The 21,926-nt window shown below is 37.0% G+C and overlaps 1 protein-coding gene across 2 annotated transcripts; it reads right to left on the reverse strand.

Moving 5' to 3' along the window:
- Positions 1 to 11,503: 11,503 nt before the first annotated feature.
- LOC126776518 (transcription factor GATA-6-like) lies at positions 11,504 to 18,669 on the reverse strand. Of its 2 annotated transcripts, XM_050499113.1 has the most exons (9): positions 18,566 to 18,669; positions 15,445 to 16,267; positions 15,022 to 15,372; positions 14,666 to 14,861; positions 14,400 to 14,578; positions 14,188 to 14,319; positions 13,503 to 13,617; positions 13,163 to 13,274; positions 11,504 to 12,729 (listed from the first exon to the last, which is right to left on the reverse strand). In XM_050499113.1, exons 2-9 carry the CDS (start codon positions 16,258 to 16,260, stop codon positions 12,669 to 12,671), a joined length of 1,962 nt encoding a protein of 653 aa, XP_050355070.1. In that variant the 5' UTR covers positions 16,261 to 16,267; positions 18,566 to 18,669; the 3' UTR covers positions 11,504 to 12,668. The 2 variants fall into 2 exon arrangements, with proteins under 2 accessions (XP_050355070.1, XP_050355078.1); XM_050499121.1 differs by lacking the exon at positions 13,163 to 13,274.
- Positions 18,670 to 21,926: the final 3,257 nt, after the last annotated feature.

Here is a 21,926-nt window from a genome sequence, read left to right on the forward strand (position 1 = left end):
ATATAAGTCCATGTGTTTTGGCATAGCCTTCACAAGTTGCTAATAGTTTTCTTAGACCACAAACTGATGCGCTAAGCAAAACCATATCATCAGCGTAACTGATATTATTGACGTTAACTCCATCAATATGGCAAACAACATGCTGGTTACTGAGTATATCAATGAGCTCGTTAATATAAAGATTGAAGAGCGTAGGTGAGCTTAGCCCTCCTTGCCTTACCCCACATTCCAAATTATATGATCGAGATAGCGCTCCATCCCATTTGACATTGTTGATTTGATTGCTATACCAATGTTTTAAAATTCTAGCAACCTCTGGTGGTATTTGTGTTTGTTCCAGCTTTGTCCAAAGGATATCATAGGCAACCAAATCAAATGCTTTCGACAGATCGAGAAAACATGCATAAATAGGTGTGTTACGGTCCGTATAGTATTTTACAGTTTGCTTTAAACTTAATATTGCAGTTTCAGTCGAGAGACCAGATCGAAAACCAAACTGATTATCATTCGGCATAAAATATTTATTAATTTGATTGTTGAGTACACTGTCAAAAACTTTGGAAATTATCGTAGCTAGTGATATAGGCCTATAATTATTTTTATCATATACATATATCACTATTGTTTTTATCATATATATATATATATATATATATGATAAAAACAATATATATATATATATATATATATATATATATATATATATATATATATATATATCATAACAATCTATAAATATGTATAATCACTTACTGTTCACAGTACAACAGTTTGACCTATATAATAAAAGTGTGAGTAGGCTAAGATATGTTCCTTACTTTTTAATTCGCCAAATCCTTTAACATCATATGTTTAAAAGTAATTTTTTTTTCGTCATATTTACAGTTCTTCGGCATATTATATATAAGCTATATATCAAGCATGTAACGTATTAACCTGAAACTATAAAATGTACGATAACACCACACAGGAACAATAAAAAACAAAACTTATCTCTTTGTAATATTAGTATGATAATATTATACGCATAATGTTTAGGTACTTGCTGGGTATTATATACAATTTAAGAAGCCAGAGAAAATAATTATGTGGGATATTTATATTTTTATATGTATAACTATTTGCTACTATTTAAAACAAGAATTTTTAGTTCGTTCAGTTGCTCGTTATACTAGTTATTTTTAGTGGTAAAATGGAATAATCCCTTTTTGTCATGCAGGTGAAACCTTCATAAGGTATCCGGCTCATGTACCGCGTTGCGATGTGCGGACGTGGGCTATTTACCAATTTAAGTTAATCGTTAAATTTATTGACATGTCGAATTTAAATTGTCTATGTCTTACGTTATATACTTTTTATGATATAGGCAGGCGGACAAGCAACAAATAGAACACCTGATGTTCAGTGGTCACCATCGCCCAGACGTTGGCGATGTAAGAAATAATAACCATTCCTTACATTGACAATGCGCCACCAACCTTGTAAAGTAAGCTGTTTTGTCCCTTGTGCCTTTAGTTTTGGCTCAGTCACCTTTCAAACAAGAACGCAACAATACTAAGTATTGCTGCTTAGCGGCAGGATATCTGAAGAGTGGGTGGTACCCAACCAGATGGGCCTGCACAAAGCCCTACCATCAGGTAAAGTTATAAACTATATGATAGCAACACAAGCATTTGTCTACTAACAAAATTATGAAAAATCAACTGAGGGATTTAACAACTTGTTACAGCTTAAGTGAAATATTTTAAATGTTAACAATTTGCTCGCTGATAATTAGGTCGGCAGTTGGCAAATGCTCGCTGACCAAACCTCGGTTGTCGCTTTGTCGCAGCCTTCTGTTTTGTTCTCGTTTCTTGAGTTTAACCTCTCAAGTTTGTTTCATCCCAAAAACGCATTTATTTGTCTCGATGTGTTTCAAATAATGAAATATCAAACGAAATTGAAGGAAAACAGCGCTAAGAATCACAACCTGTGCTTCGGTTTCCACTAAGGTAGGTAATACTTGTACAACGTATTTTTGTTTTATTTTTTTGATGGCAAAAAATGGGTAATTTGATGATTTTACAATTTATTTTTGGCAATTAATAATTTATAGTTCACTTATCAAACTTAATAGAACAGATCTTATTGTAGATCATTATTTTGAATAAGTAGGTATTTGCTCTAAAGATATCGCATGGCAGTATTCAGCTGTTCCTATTTCCCTTATCACATTAAAAAAAAAACATTCGAATTTTGAGGGAAAAGTTATTGCAAAATAAAAATTGCCCGTTGGTGATAATGTTGCATAGGGTATATGATATTTATGATACTTAATGTATCATAAATATCATATACCTTACTATAGTTTAAAAATCTCGACGTACTAACTCTATCTCTTGTAAAAAATATCAATCAATTAAGTTTGATCGATCTCTTCGTAAATGGCAATAAATCTCTTTATTCAAAGATTTATGCATAAAATAAAATTTGCTTAGGTATAAATGGAATCGCACTTGCAGATTATTCCTCGCGGAACGCGCGCCGCCGTAGTCCGCCGCTGTCGTCCGCCGCCGCCGTCCGCCGCGCCGCGTGGGAAACAATAAAAGTCTCGTCCAAAAGAACATTATCGAGCCGAGTGTGATTTGCGAGATGTTACATCAGATTAACATCGAGACGTAACAAGGTTTCCCCTTATGAGGTTCATTACGATTAATTAGAACTTTTAGGAACACTCTTAATGTTTATAGTTGCATTTTCTTACTGCGCGTACTGTGAGGGATTTAGCTTGATAAATATTTTAAAATGGTCCCGGGTAAGCCGTATAAAATAAATATCCTGCGTTACTTAGACTAAACTACTGGGTACTACAGGAACTATTGAAGTTAAAATCCGTGTATTTCTAATGAAATTTACCGCCAAACAGAATAGATACCTATGAAATATGATATATAACGTTATCATTGAATTTCATAATAATTGCAAAATTAAAATCATATAGGCGAGTCCTATAATACCGGTTGTAGCCCCATCACCGTCATATCTACCGCTAAACAGCAATACATTGTATTTCTCTATTTCGGTTAATAAGCGTAAGTGAGCCAGTGTAATTACAGGCCCAAGGAATACATGTAAAATGATGTGGTTGGAATCGCATTGAGATGTAGGTAACAAGTAGTTTATGCATAAAATACTTGTAACTAATGGTGACCGGATTTTTGAACGAAAGTGACCACTTAAGAACCAAGTAAGTCTTATGCGCTCGTCTGCCTTCCGAAATCAATTTAAAAAATACTCATATGACAGTAAACATACCGAGTAACGACCGAATCAGAAATCTTAGACCGCGATATTTGTTTTTATTGTTACTCGTTAACGTGTCCTGTCGGGGAACACAGGTCTAGAGCCAATGTTGTTACTAATAACATCATGTAATGGACCCGAAATTGACAGAATAATAAAATAAAGTAAGTAAAGAAGTATTTATCTTTTATTAAAAAGAAGGTTTTGACTTGGGACCGCAACTCCGCTAACAGAGGGCTGGTAAAAAAAAACTATTTTGTTTTTAATGTATGGCACAAATTTCAAATACAAATTAAGCATTTGAAAACTCAGAGGTAATTGGCCGAATTCGAATCCACGACCTCTCGATAAGAGAGCGCACACTCGCACCGATGTTTCTTAATTAAGAACATAAACAACACCGCTGAGAACATATTCGTAGAACCTCACGCTGAACTCGACATTAGAGTTTTGGTATGTTTCTCGTTATACCGCAACGATATTATTTTCGCGCTAATTTCTTTTATAAGCGTTGTAATTTTAAACACATTTTAATAAACTTATTTTTGTGTCCGAAGTTCTGATGCGCATTAAGAAGCATTTCTGCATACAGTATTAAGATAAGCCGCAATAAAACGAAACTGCAGAATATAAAACACGCTTTCTTGTATGTTTCTGACCGGACACAATTCCACACAAGTGCTCTGGCTCCGAAGACCGGATTCGACGTCTCCGATGCTCTGTTTAGCACTGTGTCTTTGCTCCTTACGTAACTTCCAATAGTCGGTCTAATGCCTGCGGTAATGGTATGCTTAATAAATTGAATAGCGCTCGATAAGCGGCGGCCGGCCGCTTTGTGCCTATTCTATTATTTCATGAGCCGATAAAAAAGGAATAAAGGCTCGCGGCCTAAACGCAGGAATGTTGTAGATTTTTGTTTTAGGCGGGCGCCGGCGCCGGCCGCATTAGTGGCGCTCGCCCGCGACAACGGTTACACATTAGCCCTTCGCGTACGCGAGACGCCGCTCCGAAAGACATAACTGACACGATACGAATATCTGAAAACAACTCTATTTTCCTTGAAACAAAGTTCAAATTTATTTTTAATAAAAATAATTTTACAATATTTTATCTTTTATAGTCCATAATGTGGCGCGTATTAAATAGTCACAAATACATTTACCGCTGCTGGAAATGAAGTCGTGTATCCATTAATTAGGGTGTATATTAGCTTGATCGCGTTCCTCCTGTTATGTCTACATCTTGCGAGTCATCTCACGCCCACTTATCGACGGGACAATTTAGTCGATACGTGCGTACGTATAATATATCAAGCGAGCGCGGCCCGCGCCTGCGCGCTAATGAACCGCCGTCCGCTCGTCCGTCTGAGATCGGCGCGGCGGGCGCTTGGGCCGTCGGTGACACGGCGACGCTTGCTAACATCTGCTTATCTCCGGACGACACTGATGGCCACGATGACGACAGTAGGTCGAAGGAATGCTCGGAACAATGAATGCATTGACATAATCTGCCGGGACGAGCCGACCGCGCTCCGACCGCGCTCGGCGTTCGGGGGCGCTGATACGGTGCTGATACGGCGCTACACTTCGATAAAATGACGAAGTTTTATAGTTCAATAAAGTGTTGGTTTTTGGTATTTCACGTAATGCAAATAACGGTTCGGTATAATGTTGTATTTTTATCTGGGCTGCTGCGTATCTTTATATTCATGATACTTATTTGTCGCGAAACTGATGATAGAAGATGTAAATAAAATATTATATTCAGAATACATATCTGAAAAAACTTTTAATTCAAAAAGATATACCTACAAACGTTGAAGGATTTTCTCAATATTTAAATTGAAATTGCAGTACAGTAAAATAATATGTTTTAAAGTAACATTCAAATGAACATTCTGTAAGAAATAAATTTCAACTACTATTTTGAATATTGAAATTCATCAGTTTTGATAAGACTTGTTATTGTATTTGTTGTGAAGTTACATCTGTATAAATATAATGTAAATATAATACAAATATACCTACTAATAATAAAAAAAATATTTCGCGAAAGGCCGTAGTGGTGTTGAGAGCATGTGTCTACTTTCTTTTACTGAGGTCGACTGAGGTTTCACTACTAAGGCCGACGGTAAAGGACGAAAAACTAATAAGACAAAATATTATATTAAAATGGCTTAGAAAAGACATCACATGTGATCCATTAATGATTTGAACAAAATACGATTTAACACAAACAATAAGGCAATCATTTGTTTAATAAGTGTATACGCAAATGTTTATTGAAACGTAGTACACACGTACGTACATAGAGCTTCAATCTGTTCTACTATTAGCAAGAGTTGTAACGAACTGAAGTTTTACAATTATTAAAATAATAATAAAATAAATTAACAAGTACTTATTCATTTATTTGTAAAAAAAACTAAGAGTGTAATTTGTCTCCTTAGTGTTTTTTTATTTGATGGAAGTTCTCATAAGTGAATTAAGCGAGGAAGATATTGAACACTCCCTTATGTTATATTAAAATCCGTCGTAGAAGATAAAGACCTGTCAGCGGCGGCAGACGGACACGCGTATTAACTCATTATAAGGTCTCCGGTGGCGACGACGACTTTATAAAAACTTGTCAACAAAAATAATTTGAAAGATTGAAACGAGTATTAAAAGGTTTCATTCGAATGTCGTCTACGTAATACAGCTGCAGATCCCGAGGTTGCCTTCGATTTAATCGTTACAAGTTAAGTTTTGGATCACCAACACTCAGTAGCGAAGAAAGAAGAAGTGTTTGAAGTAGTGTTAAGTTAGGTCGGAAAGAGTATCGTGAGAGCGTCACAGTAGCATGCGTAAACGAAGACGGTAAGGGTACCGCTGAGTTTTAGTGGGTATTTCGATGTTCGGGGCGCACTCGGCGACTTGGACACCGGCGAGCCGCACATACCCCCATGGGGGAAACGCTTAATACGTTTTTCCAGCGTTAAAAAAAGGTTGGAAAGAGTATAATGGCTTTGGAGTTGGTCGGAGATTGAAGCACGCATTTAAAAATATAAAGATGTTTCTAAATAGCACAGATTATAGCTATCAGGACTCACTGTGTTGAGTTTTGAAAAAATTAACAAAAAAATGAAACTAAATATAATGAATAAAAGTTAAAGAGATAAATAACAAGTAGTATTATTGTATAATACTTTTTATATAAAGGTAACATATACTTTATTCCAAGTATACACTTAAAATTCTTTGTTTTGTTGTTTAGCTTACGTTTTAATTTATAATTAAAAAATTCGTTTTTTAACTTAATGTCTTTAATGTTGGCAACGGTCTGTCCAGGCGTGTCTGCGTGTCTGCGTGCGCGCCGCCTGCTCCTCGTCAGACGAATAGACAATCATTTCAAAAAGACTCACTTTGTATGTCTGTGTAGGTTTCGTAGTGTTCTCAGTATCGAGTGGTTTCTTATTTTAAGAAAAAAATACAGAATTAAGTTTAATGCAGTATTGTAGGAATATAATTAATGTTAAAAGCCGTCAATACGAAACATGTATCATATCAACATATATATACAGACATTATCAATGAAATAAGTATTTAATATTGTCACAGAGCGGCCGGTCGTCTGTCGTCCACTCGTAAGTACATTACAAACACTTATGTAGGTTCATTTTATAAGATTAAATTTAATTGAAAAGAGTTTGTTAGTTATTAGTTTCTAATATAATACGAAAAAAATCTTTAGTTAGGACAAAATGTAATACAAAATATTATACCGAAAAACAAACGAAAACTATTATACTTAATTGAAAAAAAGACAATATCTGTAACCATGATGCGTCCTAAATAAATGCAACATTCGGCTTCGAAAACCCAATGCTGATTTTCAATGGTTTGTGGCTAAAGAGTATAGAGAAGTAATTAAAAGAGGAAAACGTACCTTACCTGTATCAAAATAAATGTCGTCTCGTTAAGTGGCCTCCGATCATTTACTATCATTCCCATACTTTACGTCTCGGGACCCGTCAGCAGGAGATCAACGACAATTATTTCTGACAACAATGTCAAATTATAACAAACTAGTTTAAGAATTTACTAATACCCGCTTGTTCGTTTACTTATATGATTAACATGAATTTCTCATTTTAAGTGAATTGTATTATTTCTTGAGAAAGAAATGTCTTAAACCAGAAATTGCATTCGATAGATCAACACAAAAACACTGTGTCACCTAATATTTCTAGAAGTTTATTAATTTACTGCTCGCTGCTGCAGTTTAAACAGTAATATCAAGTTAAAAAAATATGTTATAAAATGTTTTTTGTAATGATTTTCCGGATAATATTTAGAAATTGAATTATCAACATCAAAATTTCAGTTTAAATGTAGCGTGAGACAGGTTCGAATTTCAGTTGCAACACTAACTAACAGCTAACAGGTAAAAAAACCGAGATTAAATATCATCAATAGTATATATTTGTGTTATGACAGAACAACATCAATTATTTCGATCTCTACCGAACAGAATACAGATACTAGGTGAGGCAGATATTAAATTGCTTGACAAAAGCCTGAGGTTTTAGGACGAAAGTTTGGTTTTATTCCACCTTGCTGCTTCTACGTGGGTTGGTGGATAAGAATAGACACAAACGTGGTAGAATAACATCAGGCATGTGTCTCTTCAGTATGTTTTTCGTGACCGCAGAGCAGGATTTGTAAACGGAAAATATTCATGAGACAACTGTTTTGAGTAAATATCAAACACACCTTACTATTCATTTGTGTATCAATTTGAGTTACTTCTTAAAAAACTTTTTATAATATTTACATAAATGCATCAGAAACTTCAATAAACTTTTAATTTTAGCCCGAATCATTTATCGGCCGACGCTCAGGTTTCCCGCATCAGCTGTGATATAAAGTTACTTTTAATACATGAATAGTAGATAACAACGCGGCTATAAAACCGAACTATGTTACAGCTGTAATTATCAGAGCTAAATTAATGTTATTAATGTAAATTCGTGTTGAACGCTAGCATGTCTCTTTCTCTGCTGGGTCTTTACCTTTTTGTAGCGTTACGACGCTAAGCTGCACAATGACGTGATTTGGAATGACGCACGAGTATCTAGTCGAGATATTCGCCAATTCAGTTTTTTACAGCAGCCGCTTATTTTCCATAGCGTAGGTGGTAAGTCGGCACTCGGTACCGGTGCCCCAAACGTCATACGACCGTCTCACGCTCGAAACAATGCTGTGTCGACAACGTAAACTTTACACGCGGTATTAACAAAGTTAAGTCTTCATTTATATTCCTCCAGTTTTAAATATTCCGTTGCTTGTTTGATCTTAAAAGCGACCAAAAGATGAAATTAGATAACAATCTCGTATTTTATGTTTTAAATTATCATACATTATTCTACAAGGACGTCATAAGCCCGATGTAAATAAATTCAAAACAAAATATATTAAATAGAATATAAGTATGATACTAAAAAAAATGAAATATTACTTTTATGAAATACAACATGAGACCTATAAAAACTAAACGTGCCTACATTTAGTTTTTATGTCTCACGTTATATAAACATGTGAATATACTAAACGAATTAATATCTAGATTTTTGGTGTAATTTTACATTTGGGCGAAATAGCTGATGATGATTAATATTCGGTAAAATATCCACTCGTACCTAATAAGCTAAGAATTTATGTGAAAAATGTACATGTTTTAAAAACAAAAAATACTTCGAATACGAAAAATAGGTCTCAGTCACTTTATATATAAATCCCTTTTTTATACAATACAATTACTTGTGTTTTTGAGAAAAGAGTGTGCGTTATAAATAGGATTTTTGAATAAAATATAAAGTACCATGAAAATTCGTATATTCAAATGCAGATAAATTGTTTCCGAGAAGTATTATACCTCATTAGATCCTAATGAGTTTTATCTCGGACTACTTTGTAATAAACAAAAAATTATCATTAAAATCGGTACATCCGGGATGAAGATAGTTAACACCTGATATTTTACGAGCGGTAATTAATAAAAACTATTATTAATTTAACAAATTATTTAAATGTACGCGCATTGGAGAACTGGTTATTTTAATTAATCATATTTTGCCTTCAAATAATATTTGCTAACATATCGAAGTTAATCACAATTATTTACTTATGTTATGGAAATTAATGATTCACAATTATTATTATTATAGCTGTCCTAGGCTTGACATGCCTTTAAGGTAGCATGCCAAAGCGATCCCGTGGCGCTCCTCGTTAAGACGGAAAGGGTACCGCTGGTTTTTAGTGGGTATTCCGATGTTCGGGGCGCACTCGGCGCCTTGTACACCGGCGAGCCCCACATACCCCCCCACTGTTCCCGTGGAGGAAACGCGTAACGCATTTTTCCAGCGTTAAAAAAAACGCTTGACATGCTTCGGCATTATTCGCTCGAGTTAATGTTCAGGTTATTATGTTTGTATTTTTCATTCCATATTGCTTGTCGTCGTCGTAAAGGTAGATACTCTTGTTCACGAACATACACAAAAGAAATGTACGAATTGTTAATTCAAAAACCAACTCAGACAACTTAAGCACGGTTAACGAAATTAAAAAAATGTAATACAAATTTTGTTAAATTTGTGACAAGTAGCGCCCTCTCTGGGATGTAGTGTGATATTACGATGGCCAGGTGTAAAATAGTCTCTTCAAAATGAAATAAAGTACTTTTACTTAGTAATAATTTATAACATATTATCATGATAATTAATAATTCATCAACTTATTTATATCTTGTTTTATTCTGCCATCAACAATGGTGATTTTATCAAACATTCGTAATTATTGTTGTAAAATAATTATATTTTTTCTTGTAGCGCCATCTATGGACACATAAAGAAAGCAGTAGCTACATCCTATTACTATAGATGGCGCTACACACATTGTCTTAAAACATTGCAGTAGAATAAATTTCTGTTATATTGCTCGTAACTACTCAATTTGCGTCCTCAGTTAGGTATCTTCATTACGATAAATTCATTTGTAAAATATAAACTAACTTTAACATGGCAATACTAAATAAAAATATGAACAAAACAAGCCTACTACAACTCAATGCGAATTTCAAAGAAAAAAAAAACATAAGAAATATATTCGTGAATTCAACAACAACAGACACGAGAGTGATCCATTGGGGTCTCGTTTATAGAATGTACGAGACCTTGACTGGTAGGGCTTTGCGTAAGCTCGTCTGGGTATATACCATCCACTCATCAAATATTCTACCGCAAAACAGCAGTACTTGGTATTGTTGTGTTCCGGTTTGAAGGGTGTATAATGTTATGTCTAACATCTTATTCCCAAGGTTGGTGGCGCATTGGTGATGTAAGCGATGGTTAAAATTTCTTATAATGCCAATGTCTATGGGCTTCAGTGACCACTTACCATCAGGTGGTCCATATGCTCGTTCGCCTTCCTATTATATCAGGTGGCCCTCGGTATTATTTAGCAAAACAATTGATTTATTATTGTTCCAAGATCCGCAAACATATAGAGAAGACAATTAATCTATGTAAGAAATGTTATGTCAACGTATGAATGGTTTCTTTAATAATAATAATGAACAAGATTGTATATGCGTTGTTACACCTACTGCAATACGTACTCGGCCAACTTTAAAGTAGCCCAGTACGGACAATTTTATATTTAAAGAGTTTCTTCTTAATTCTTATTTATTTTTATTGTCAGTATATAAAACGCCCTCCTGAGATTAAGACTTGAGCATAATAAGCGAGTCATTAAGCAGTTGCAGTACTTGTAGTCGGTGCTTTAAGCTAACCCGCCTTTAAGCCATAGTAACTACAGGTATAAGGAACTTTAGTTATTAAGGTTCGTTGCGCAATGGTGACGTCAGTAATTGTTAATATATATTGCAGTGCCAATATTTACGGGCGTTAGTCACCACTTAACATCAAATAGTCTATTTACCAGCCTGCCTTCTCCATTAAAATAAAAAAGGAATTAAATAATAAATATTTATGAACAAATAGATCTGTTGAACTATTCAATGGCTCCCAGTAAGCCCTTCGAGTTTTGAGTATTTCTTGAAAGGCCCGTACATACATTAGAATTTGTAATTAGGCTTGTTGCCAAAGCCCGTAATTTTAGATGAAGTTTTTAAACTAAAACTAATAATGTATATCTTAAAAAATAAATTAAAAAAATACACACAATTGGCAAGGAATTTATTTAAATTACAGCCCAAACTAAATCAAACACACAGGTATATATATTACACACAAAATCTATTCGTTGTTTTTTGTAGAGTATAAATAAAAAACCTGTACAGAGTTCACTCGCTACTCACACACACACACACACACACACACACACACACACACACACACAAATACACTCGCACGTACACATTACATCTAATATAAATATATTAATAAATTCGTCATATTTGATAGCCGTGGTCTTATACAATATCTCCTCAAGTAAATAGCTTTATACATATTTATCTGATTGTTTACAAAGAGCCTCACCTCAAGCGATGATGGTACGTTTTATTTACACTAAAATATTATCAAATAAAACGCATCAAGAACACAATTGCGTAGCTAAAAACATTTATACATTTTTTTATGTTTTATTTTGAGTGAACCTAATTTCCTTTTTATTTAAATAATTCTCTGTCAAGCTATTTTTAGATTTAAAATTATTTATTTCATTTTGTAATACAGGCGACACACCAACGGTTTTACGCGCTTTCCGAGGTATAGGAGTGTACACACTTCTAACTTACAGACTCCGGGCTGCTACTGAGAATTTTCGACGGAAAAACCCAATAATTTTCTATTGGCCCGACCTGGGATTTGAACCCAGGACCTCCAGCTCTGCGGCTTTATATCTAGTCACTAGACCAACGAGGCAGTCAAAATTAAATAACAAGATTTCATTACGACGTACGTAGTTCAATATATGATATTATATATTTTTTAAATCATCCTTATTCTCATTGCTCTAACTCAGTGAATATTTAAGAACTGGGTCATCTTCGAATCAGCAAAGACGGCATCTTTGGCCTTACAAAAGTTTACATAACATTAGGTACTTTAAGTTACACTTAAATATTAATATAAAATCTCCTCACAAACGCTATGTTTGCGCATTTTAAACTAGTATATTACAACACTGTACAGCGATAGCACTATCGGCAGCGATCATAAGATAATCCGCTCGAGATATCGTAATCATAAATGCTATTTTGGTAGCGCTTTGGTGACAAGGAACGAATAATAATCATAGTCCAACCTCACTTTACGACACTCACATTGTAATGTTTCGACACGAACGCGCAACGAGGTACCTCCTACACCCTTAGTAGATTCGTTAGGGCGGACGATAGTGCTGCGTGGAGGACGCCGCTCCGGAGAGCTCTAGCGCTGGTACCCTGAAACAGGACCGAGTTATAGCGCACCGCAACACACAAATTGTCGTAGACAGCTATTCTGAATGTAAGCCCGTCGTAAAGGTTGAGATAACGTAAGACACGTGCAAATAGACGACGTGCGATATTATACACTAAGGCAGAGCGAGTGTGCAGATATATTTTCAAATTACGAAATAGAAAACCATTTAGGGTCTTTCGCATTACGAAACGAATATAACAGTACTCTTATATTACGCCAAGGGGCGCAGAAAGTGCGCTCTAGATAAAATGTCTTTATTGCCCAACTCTAAATTGCCCAACGATACACTAACTATTCTATGTCTAATGAAACTTACTGTTGCAATAGGTAGTGGGTAAGAAAATAGAAGGACAGTATCTGAAGAGTGCAAGCGGTGTCTAGTTCCGAAGGTGGTAGGTAGGAGGGCGTACTCACGCGAGGTCGGCGTGGTGTCTCGCGGCGGGCAGCAACAGCAGCGGCGCGCCCGCATCCGCGCCCTCCACCGCCGCGTACAGCGGAGGCAGCACCTTGTGCGAGTGTGCCTCCACTGCGCACAACCACACACCGGTTAGGCGGCCGCGCACTATCAGACCCCTAGCGTCACACAGTTCCCCTATGCTCGGTCTTTTTGGTCTCTCGAATCACTCGAGCCGACCTCAACGAAACCGAAGCCCAATAATTTCACTTTTCGGGTTGTGTGATGCTATGAATCTTGCGAACGGTCTGCCCTATATTGCGGCACAAAAGCTTCAAAAAAGGCAGGGTTGAAACGTACCGGAGAGAGCGCCGCTTCGCGCCACTCCTGCGCTGCCCCCTCCTCCGCCCATGCTTTTCGGCTTTCGCTTACGCGTCTGGATTCCATCCTTCTTCATGCTCAGTGGACGGTTAACCTGTCATCATAAACGACACTTAAAGAATCGTCAAAGTGATCGAGGCGCAGACGTCCGTCCGAGAGCCGGTCCTGCCCCCGACAGACGGGGAAACTCCTCGTAATCTGCCGTCATGCGGTCCTATCATCCTTTAAACAAGCGTATCTACTCGTAAGGAGATAATTGATAAAAGATTATTTATCTCATTATGAATATTCGTGGACGCGATGATAATTCTCTATCAGTCGGTAGCCCCGGTCGTTTTATCTCGAGAGATTAGATGAGACCCTGTGTTTTGATTTTTTATACAGGCCCAATATTTGCCGAGGAGTTCCCTGATAACTGAGCTGCAGAGCTGCGATTAGATACCTGCGCTGCTCCGGTGCCATTTAATCAACGCAGCCCGCCGTAATCGATGAACAATCGCGCTCCTACTTATGCGATATGGAACTATCTATTACGATTTTATACCAATTGTAAATACTATAGGTATACTTCCTATATTATCATCTGCGTTCATTCATCAACTGATAGATAATGAGTTGCAAACATCGATCGGCATGTAAGACACAGTATGACTAAGTAACGTACGTTGTGCAGTTTGTAGTAGAGACCGCAGGCGTTGCAGACCGGCTCTCCGTTGTTGTTGCGTCGCCACAGCGTCGTGTTGGACGTGCGGCAGTTCGCGCAAGTCACTCCTACGCGGCGATTGCCGTTCGTCGGCTGTAGGATAATTCAGTGTAATTTAATACATATCATTATATTAATCTTTGATGCGCACGTAATCATGCTGTGAATCTTACGAGAGCTTGCTGAGGTTTCGCCTTTTGACCCTTGAGAGGTGGTCGATTGACGCCGTTGATACGCGTGTAGAGGCCACACGCGTTGCAAAGATAGTGACCAGTGCCGTCGCGCCGCCACAGCGGAGTTGTCGCCGCCGCGCAATTCACGCACTCCTTTACCTCGCCCATCCCTGCCATACCTAATTAAAAAATACGTTTAATGTAAATGAATCAAATGATTTGAAGTATGAATTTGTGTATAGGTATATGGTTAAAATAACACGCACTGGGATCAAAGCTGTCGTCTATGGGAAGCAGGTTATGGCCGGGCCAAGCCTGCGCAGGCGCCGCGTAGCTCTCGACAAGTAGTCCGCCCTCGTAGCCCGACACCGGCACGTACTCCACGCCACCGCCCTGTCCCAGGTAGTGTTCTCCGCCCACCTTGTATTGCACTGTGTTGCCGTGTGTGTACAATACGTTCACCTTAGATAAACATTACTACATTCAACTTCATATTCCACATAACATACTCTAAGACGCTTAAAACGCTTAAGACATTTAATGACTTATGTTTAAGTCTTACGACGTTGAAGTTTCACGTAATATGTATTATTATTAAAGGAACGATAGTGTTAAAACTTACTTGCTGCGAGTTAGGGCTAGGAGGTGCTTCATAAACGGCCTGTGATTGGGGCACCACAGAGCCGTACACGACGTGGGCGCCTCGAGTGTTAAGTGAGGACGAGGAGAGGGTTGGGTCGCTGCGGTACAGTAGTCCGGGTGGCGAGTCGTCACCTCGCGGCGCCGCCGCCCCCGCTCCGTACAGCGTCAGCAGTTCCTTGCTACTGTTGTACGTGCTGTATCCTGCTGCCGCGTACTGCGGGCTTTGCCCCGCGTATGTGTACCCACTCGCGCTGTGCACGGAGGTTACAGGTTGTAGGCTCGCGTACGTAGTCGGCCGAGGCTCCCCCTCACCGCGCGATTCATACTTTACCTTTTTGAAATAATTATATTTTTGAGAAATTCAAAAATAAATTACAATGTAAACAAAATAAATAATAACCACCTGCTGGTAAGCAACGCCGACCGCCTGTTGATTACTTAACGATGTAGTTTGAATCATTTCTAAGGCGGAAGAGACGGCCACTTGATCGCTGAGAACAGCCGCGTACTGCCTGCCGTCCTGAGCGTTCGCAGCTTCAGAAGCTGCGTAGGCCTGTTGTAGTTGCTCAGCCTTTTCTTTTTGTAGAAATGCTTCATGTGAGTGCTCGTCAGCATCACCATCCTGTGCTACTATGACATGATGAGGTGTGCCGTAACGTAAAGCGAGCCCGCGACCGTACGCCGACCGCGGCGGCGGACCTCGCGCGTATTGTGGCTGTGGCTGGAGTCGTTTGTCCTGAGGTGCCGGCGTAGGAGACTGTAAGGAACGATACGGTTCCTGCTTAAATGCTAAGTATCGAGCAGTTTCCGCTTCAGCCATGCGCAATCTCTCCTCGTCATAATGAGAAGCGGCACCCCGACCGTCTGTATCTTCCAACTTGGGTGCGTACTGTAGTTGCTCGTGTTCTAGCTGTTGTTGTTCAGGGGGCTCATCTTTAACACTTTCGTCGTTCAGGTCTGCGCTGTCAGTGATGTGACCAGCTGTCGTAATAGTCCTAAGAGCCCGTCGCGATGTGATCACTGAGTGTGGTTCTGCGTTCGACTCTGATCCTGATACTGCGACTGCTCCAGACACGCCTTCATTATTATTTCCGCTTACACTTGACTCCCCACCCGCCATGTCCTGTCGCTCTTCATTCTTTACGAGTTGTAACGCTTCATTATTATCTTCATCTCTTTGTTCCTCATTTCTTTGAATCATAGAACTAACATTCTCCATATTGATTCTGCAAAAATGTCAAAATACCGTAAGCTTATCGCGCACTTTTATCACCTTTAATCAAATTAAAATAGTACCTACTCGAAACAGCTTGTATAATATATTTGGTTAAAAGTCATCATGACAAATTTCCTTACGTAGAAATGAAGCAAATAAAAGTAAAGGCTTTGAACCGGAAGAGCGATGACGGCTCGGAAATACAAATAGGGAACAAGTCCACGCGGCGCCGGCGCCGGCTCGCTCGTCCGGCGCGGTCTGGCCGACCGGTGTTTGACTGTTTACTGATCGAGAGTACTTGTTTTGGAAATTCCAAAGAATGTACGTATTTTGTACCTGTTACTGTATAGAATCGATAAATTACCCTGAGGTATATCGTGAAACTATTAATGACTTTAAATATGTTTAATTCTGCTTGTGGATCCAAACGTTACAATGTACACATACATGAACGTTCAAGCGTTGTGTGCTCATCATGAGCAAACATTGGATCCTCCGTAGAAATTTATACCTTTGCTGGTTGCAATACGACAACTTTTGTTTCCTTTAAAAGGTCTACGATCACGAAATACAAATTTAAGCTTCAACGTTACGATCTAGAGTAGGTTTTCGATTGACACGAGGTAAAGTTTCCGGCACTGCAGAGCTCATGGAACTTTATGGCAAGCGTGTTTGCTCAACACGCTGATCCTGCGATAACCACACCGGGCCCTACATCTTTTGATAACGGCCATATTAATAAAATATTTATTGTAGCTCAGAGCGTTCAGAATGCTGTTTGCGACGAAGTCAATGAACCAACTAACGTGTGAAAGTTCACTTTATAAAAATTTTAATTTTACTTATAAATAACTTATAGCAAATCAGATGATGAAGCAAAGTTTTTTAAATGTTATGTTTATTACCATATATTATACTACATATTTATATTTTTAGGATTTTTTTTTAGTTTTAGTTAATACCAAACTTGAAAATATTATGTTCATGAAATGAATGTTGAAATACGACAGACGCAAATTAAATAAAGACGGCCGTTCTTCATTTCTTATGTATTAAATATGAAGCATAATTTTTTAGTATAATTTAGTATTAAATATACTAGACTTTAAATAGAATACTTATAACAATTAATAAAAAAAAGATTAAGAACATTCAGTACATCGTGTAACATAGTCATATAGGTACGCCACCTCTCTATTTTATGACTATTGAACAACAGCAGATATATAAAATAGGTATAAAGAAATCTCTGAAATAAATCATAAATATATTAGTTCACCATTAATACAAAAAGAAAATTGATGAAGTTTCAACGCTAAAATAAAAAAAAATGTTTATGTTGCAGTGAGCCCTGTATGTATGACGATGAAGATGTATGATGCACTTGAAGCATCATACGGTTGAATTTACAATTACGGTACGTATTTTTACTCTTAGAAATATAGGTTTCTGAATATCTGTTTTTTTATTTGGATTATTAATACTCCTCACAATGGAGACATCTTTTTTTTATAGGTAGGCGGACGAGCATATGGGCCACCTGATAATAAGTGGTCACCAACGCCCATAGACATAGGCTTTGTAAGAAATGTTAAATATCGCTTACATCGCCAATGCGCCAGCATTTTTGGGAACTCAGATGTGATGTCTCTTGTGTCTGTAATTACACTGGCTCACTCACCCTTCAAACCGGAACACAACAATACCAAGTACTGCTGTTTTGCGGTAGAATATCTGAAGAATGGGTGGCACAAACCCAGACAAAAACCCTTTATTTGCCTAGTATTTCTTTAAATATAAATTATGTATAAGTTTATGTATCAAAACTTTAAGTGTATATGTAGGGCAGCTGTCCGACACGAATATTATATACCTAGTTATATTTTGTTAAGAAACTTTTACGTTATAAACATCATTTCATTTACTGCTTTTCCTTAATTTTTTTATTATTATTTTCTATCGATTCCAAGTGCAAAATTATATAAACAATTATTCATATTCTAATAAGTTTTATTTAGATTTTTTTTTAATTTTTTTTTATAAATGTTTTAAAAAACGACAGTAATATTTTTTAGATATAGAAGTAAGACCGTTGTGATTCGATATTTGCGTTTGTACGGGTAACGTTGTCGGAGCATTCGGCTTAGAGTGAATCATGATATGACTGTCAATTATTAACGTGTCGTGAAAACTTATTGAAGTCGTATTTGCATCGACTGGTCTACGCCGATCCGTTGACAGTCTCGCAAACAGTGTAATGACAGCATTAGATACTCTATATGTAAAGATGAAGATTGACAAGACTCACCTTAAGTGTTGTTAAAATTTCGCAAGTCCGATTTATTATTAAAAAACTATTTTCGTAAGCGTGAGGAGCATCGCTCCGGCTTCACTATCACTCACGGAATCGTCAAATCGAGTGTTATCTGCGGCGACGCAGCGAGGGCGAGGGACAAGGGGCGGGAGGGGCTTGGACGCGAGGAGGGCCAGCGCGCCTGTGTGCGTTCAAGAGCGGCACACGATTGGTTGGATTGGTTTTCACCATTTTCTGCCCTCGCTTTGTACAGCGGTTACTTTTCAGGGATCCGTGTGGATGTCCGAGAAAAATGCTTTACTTTTAGCTTTACTTTGACTAATTACCACTTTTCATACATTGATTATTGTGGTATTTTTACTTTTAAAATATTTATGTTTCGAGAAGGTAATATTTAGGTATAATTAACAACGTTATTTTTACTGAATTGAAAATCGGTTTGCTAGTTTCAAACTTAATTTTTTTATCTTTTATTTCATAAATACAAGTATATTTTTATTAAACAAATAGTAACAAAATTTGGAGCTAGCGTTATCAGTTGACTAATGTTTACCTCACAGCTACAAACATCGAAAATAGTTCGCCTTGCTAAACATAGCGATTTTTCGAAACATTACCTTTTATACCTTCATACTTTAACATACAAGTACTTATAATATAAAGTTCAGCTTATATCTGGAGCAGATGATTGAAGTTTTCATCAAAATAAGAAGTTCATATAGAGCTCGGCAATTACAACAGCTAATAAGCTTTCCCACATCTGAAAGGTGAATTAAACAGAACATATTGTATTATTTATATTACTTTTATTCTGAAATCTATCAAAGCCTGACGTGTCATATCTTGTGGAATAGCTGTTTTCTCCGCGCAAACTTGTAGGTCGGCAAGTAAGCCGGGCCGATAAGGTAGAGCTATAAGGTGACCCATAGGAATAAAAATATTTGGGCAGAGGTCTGGTTAACACGGCTGTCAAGCATCATTACAATATATATTTATGCAATCAAGATTATATTTGTAATAATTTTATTTCATTCGTTTATTCAAATGTGCAATTTTGATCATCCTAATGGAATATTGTCTTCAAGAGACTTTTAACTATTACAAAAATTTAAAGGTATTATTGCCGCAAGTGGTACCGCGAAAAGCTTTGTTAGCAGAGCGTACAACGATAAGCCAAGAGATCAGGGTCGCACCTGCGACTTTTATACTTTCGATTCAATATATGTGTAGGTATAAAGAGTTTACCTGAGCTACGTAGTTGTCTTAAACAACTGCGTACACACACATACGCTATGCGATGTGTTTGTTGACAATGAATTCTGTTACATTTATTACATGTTCATCTGCAGGAATTGCGCGCAACGCCAATGTTTCCGCACCTGATCTCTTATTGTGCTTTACGAGTAAGAAGACGATTTACGAGACATACATAGACATTTTTTACCTACTATACTAACACCCGAGCCTGTAAGTACACTGGCTCATTTACTCTTTATGTCGGAGCGCAGTGATACAAGCTATTGCTGTTAGGCAGTATAATAATTCATGAGCTTCGTTGCCAACGCCCGCCTGCAAACTTCATAGAGGTTTTGTGTCAGTCGTTCTTGTAAGATATAATAGGAGTACACACCGTTTTATAAATATTTTAAATATTCTAAGTTATCAATTCTGCGGGACACGATCGTCCAACCACTCTCAACTTGGAGCTAAGGAATGTTCAATGTATCTCTTTGTGTCTAAGATGCCTCGATGTGTGCGATCTAGCGTAAAAAGCAACGTAAACTGGTTTTTAGTAATATAAATCAACTTAACACCAGAGAACATCGCAATAGTTATACTTGAAGCATCGTTTGTAATCCTTTTTATGCTCGAACTTATGTCGCTATAATAATTTGGTTTAAAACAATAATTTTTACAATGGCTATGTAACAATAAAATGCTCGATAAGCCGGTAATGCGCTGAGGCGTTATCTTATCAGGGCTTACTTGAGACATCGATCATCGCTCTAATTACTGCCGATAGTCGATGTCGATAGTTCTGTAGGAGCGTCGAAGAGCCGTGCCTGCCGCCTGCTGCCTGCTGCCTGCTGCCTGCTGCCTGTTTTTACTTGTGTTCACAGCCGTAGAGTCCTTTAATATATAGGTACCTATAGTCAATGAACAGCTTGTGAAAAGCCGTCCAGTCGACCTTAATCTTATCCAATGACTGAAACGATCAATTTTATAAACAAAAAACTTCTTAAATCGTCGAAATACCAGTAGGTATGTCATAAATTTTACTACTTTACAAGTATAGGCAGTACAAAAATATTTGTGATATTCGATACAGTTCCAGATACGATCGCACGATATAGATAGAGGAAAAAAATACACGAAAAATAATAATAAATAGGGTATTTGATTACGCGAACTTCTTCGACTGAAAACTATTTTAAATAGTGTTTCGTGCGCAATTAATTGTCATTCCAAAGCATTTAAAGTTAACGTTTGTATACAAATTTCCATTAAAAATATTTGTGATATTCGATTATACATATACGTATGTAATCTGAGTACATAAATGTCACGGATATATCTAATGAGGCGATAGGCAATAAACAATTAAAAATACAATTACAAAATATATTTTTAAAGGAAATATGTTATAAAATAGTACATTTTACGATTTTTTCTTAGTTATATATGTTGTCTTTTGAACAGTAGGTGCTCCCTATTGTCAAATTACAACACACCCAAGAATTGGCGAATCAGTTATATTGGTAGATATATTTACTCGTATACACGAGGAATACAACAGGCAATATAGTTGCCAGCGGTTTGGCATGGTTTGTCACAATAGTTCGATTAAGTAACTCTGCCAATGAACACGCATGTGGTCGCAAATAAACATCAGATATTAATGTACATATTATATACATTCGTGACTGTTTGTATTGATGGAAATTAACAAAGATCTCTTTTAGATTCATTATTTCATTATATCAACAGCGTAGCACAATTTCAGCTATGGAGTTATAAGACAATTTTGTGTGATGATGATGACAATGAAAGGATACTGGCTTTAAATAACACTTCTAGCTGAGTAAAGACTCGTGAGCCTCGCCACGGTGCTCCTCCTATTCCCCCACTTGTCTCGAAGTGGATTTTAGTTGAAGTGGAACGTGTTGTTTAATAGAAATATAAACGTTCTTATTTCTAGTAATACCGACTATAAATAACCATTCAATAGTAGTAACCATACTAGTAAGTGATAATGTTTAATTTACGTAGAGACGTATTTCTACTGAATATATCTGTCTAATTAAAACGACAATTAAAATTAATTAATTTCAAAGCCTTTTCGCTATGTTATTAA

This window comes from Nymphalis io, chromosome 2 (assembly GCF_905147045.1).
Source record: "Nymphalis io chromosome 2, ilAglIoxx1.1, whole genome shotgun sequence".
Classification (NCBI taxonomy): domain Eukaryota; kingdom Metazoa; phylum Arthropoda; class Insecta; order Lepidoptera; family Nymphalidae; genus Nymphalis; species Nymphalis io.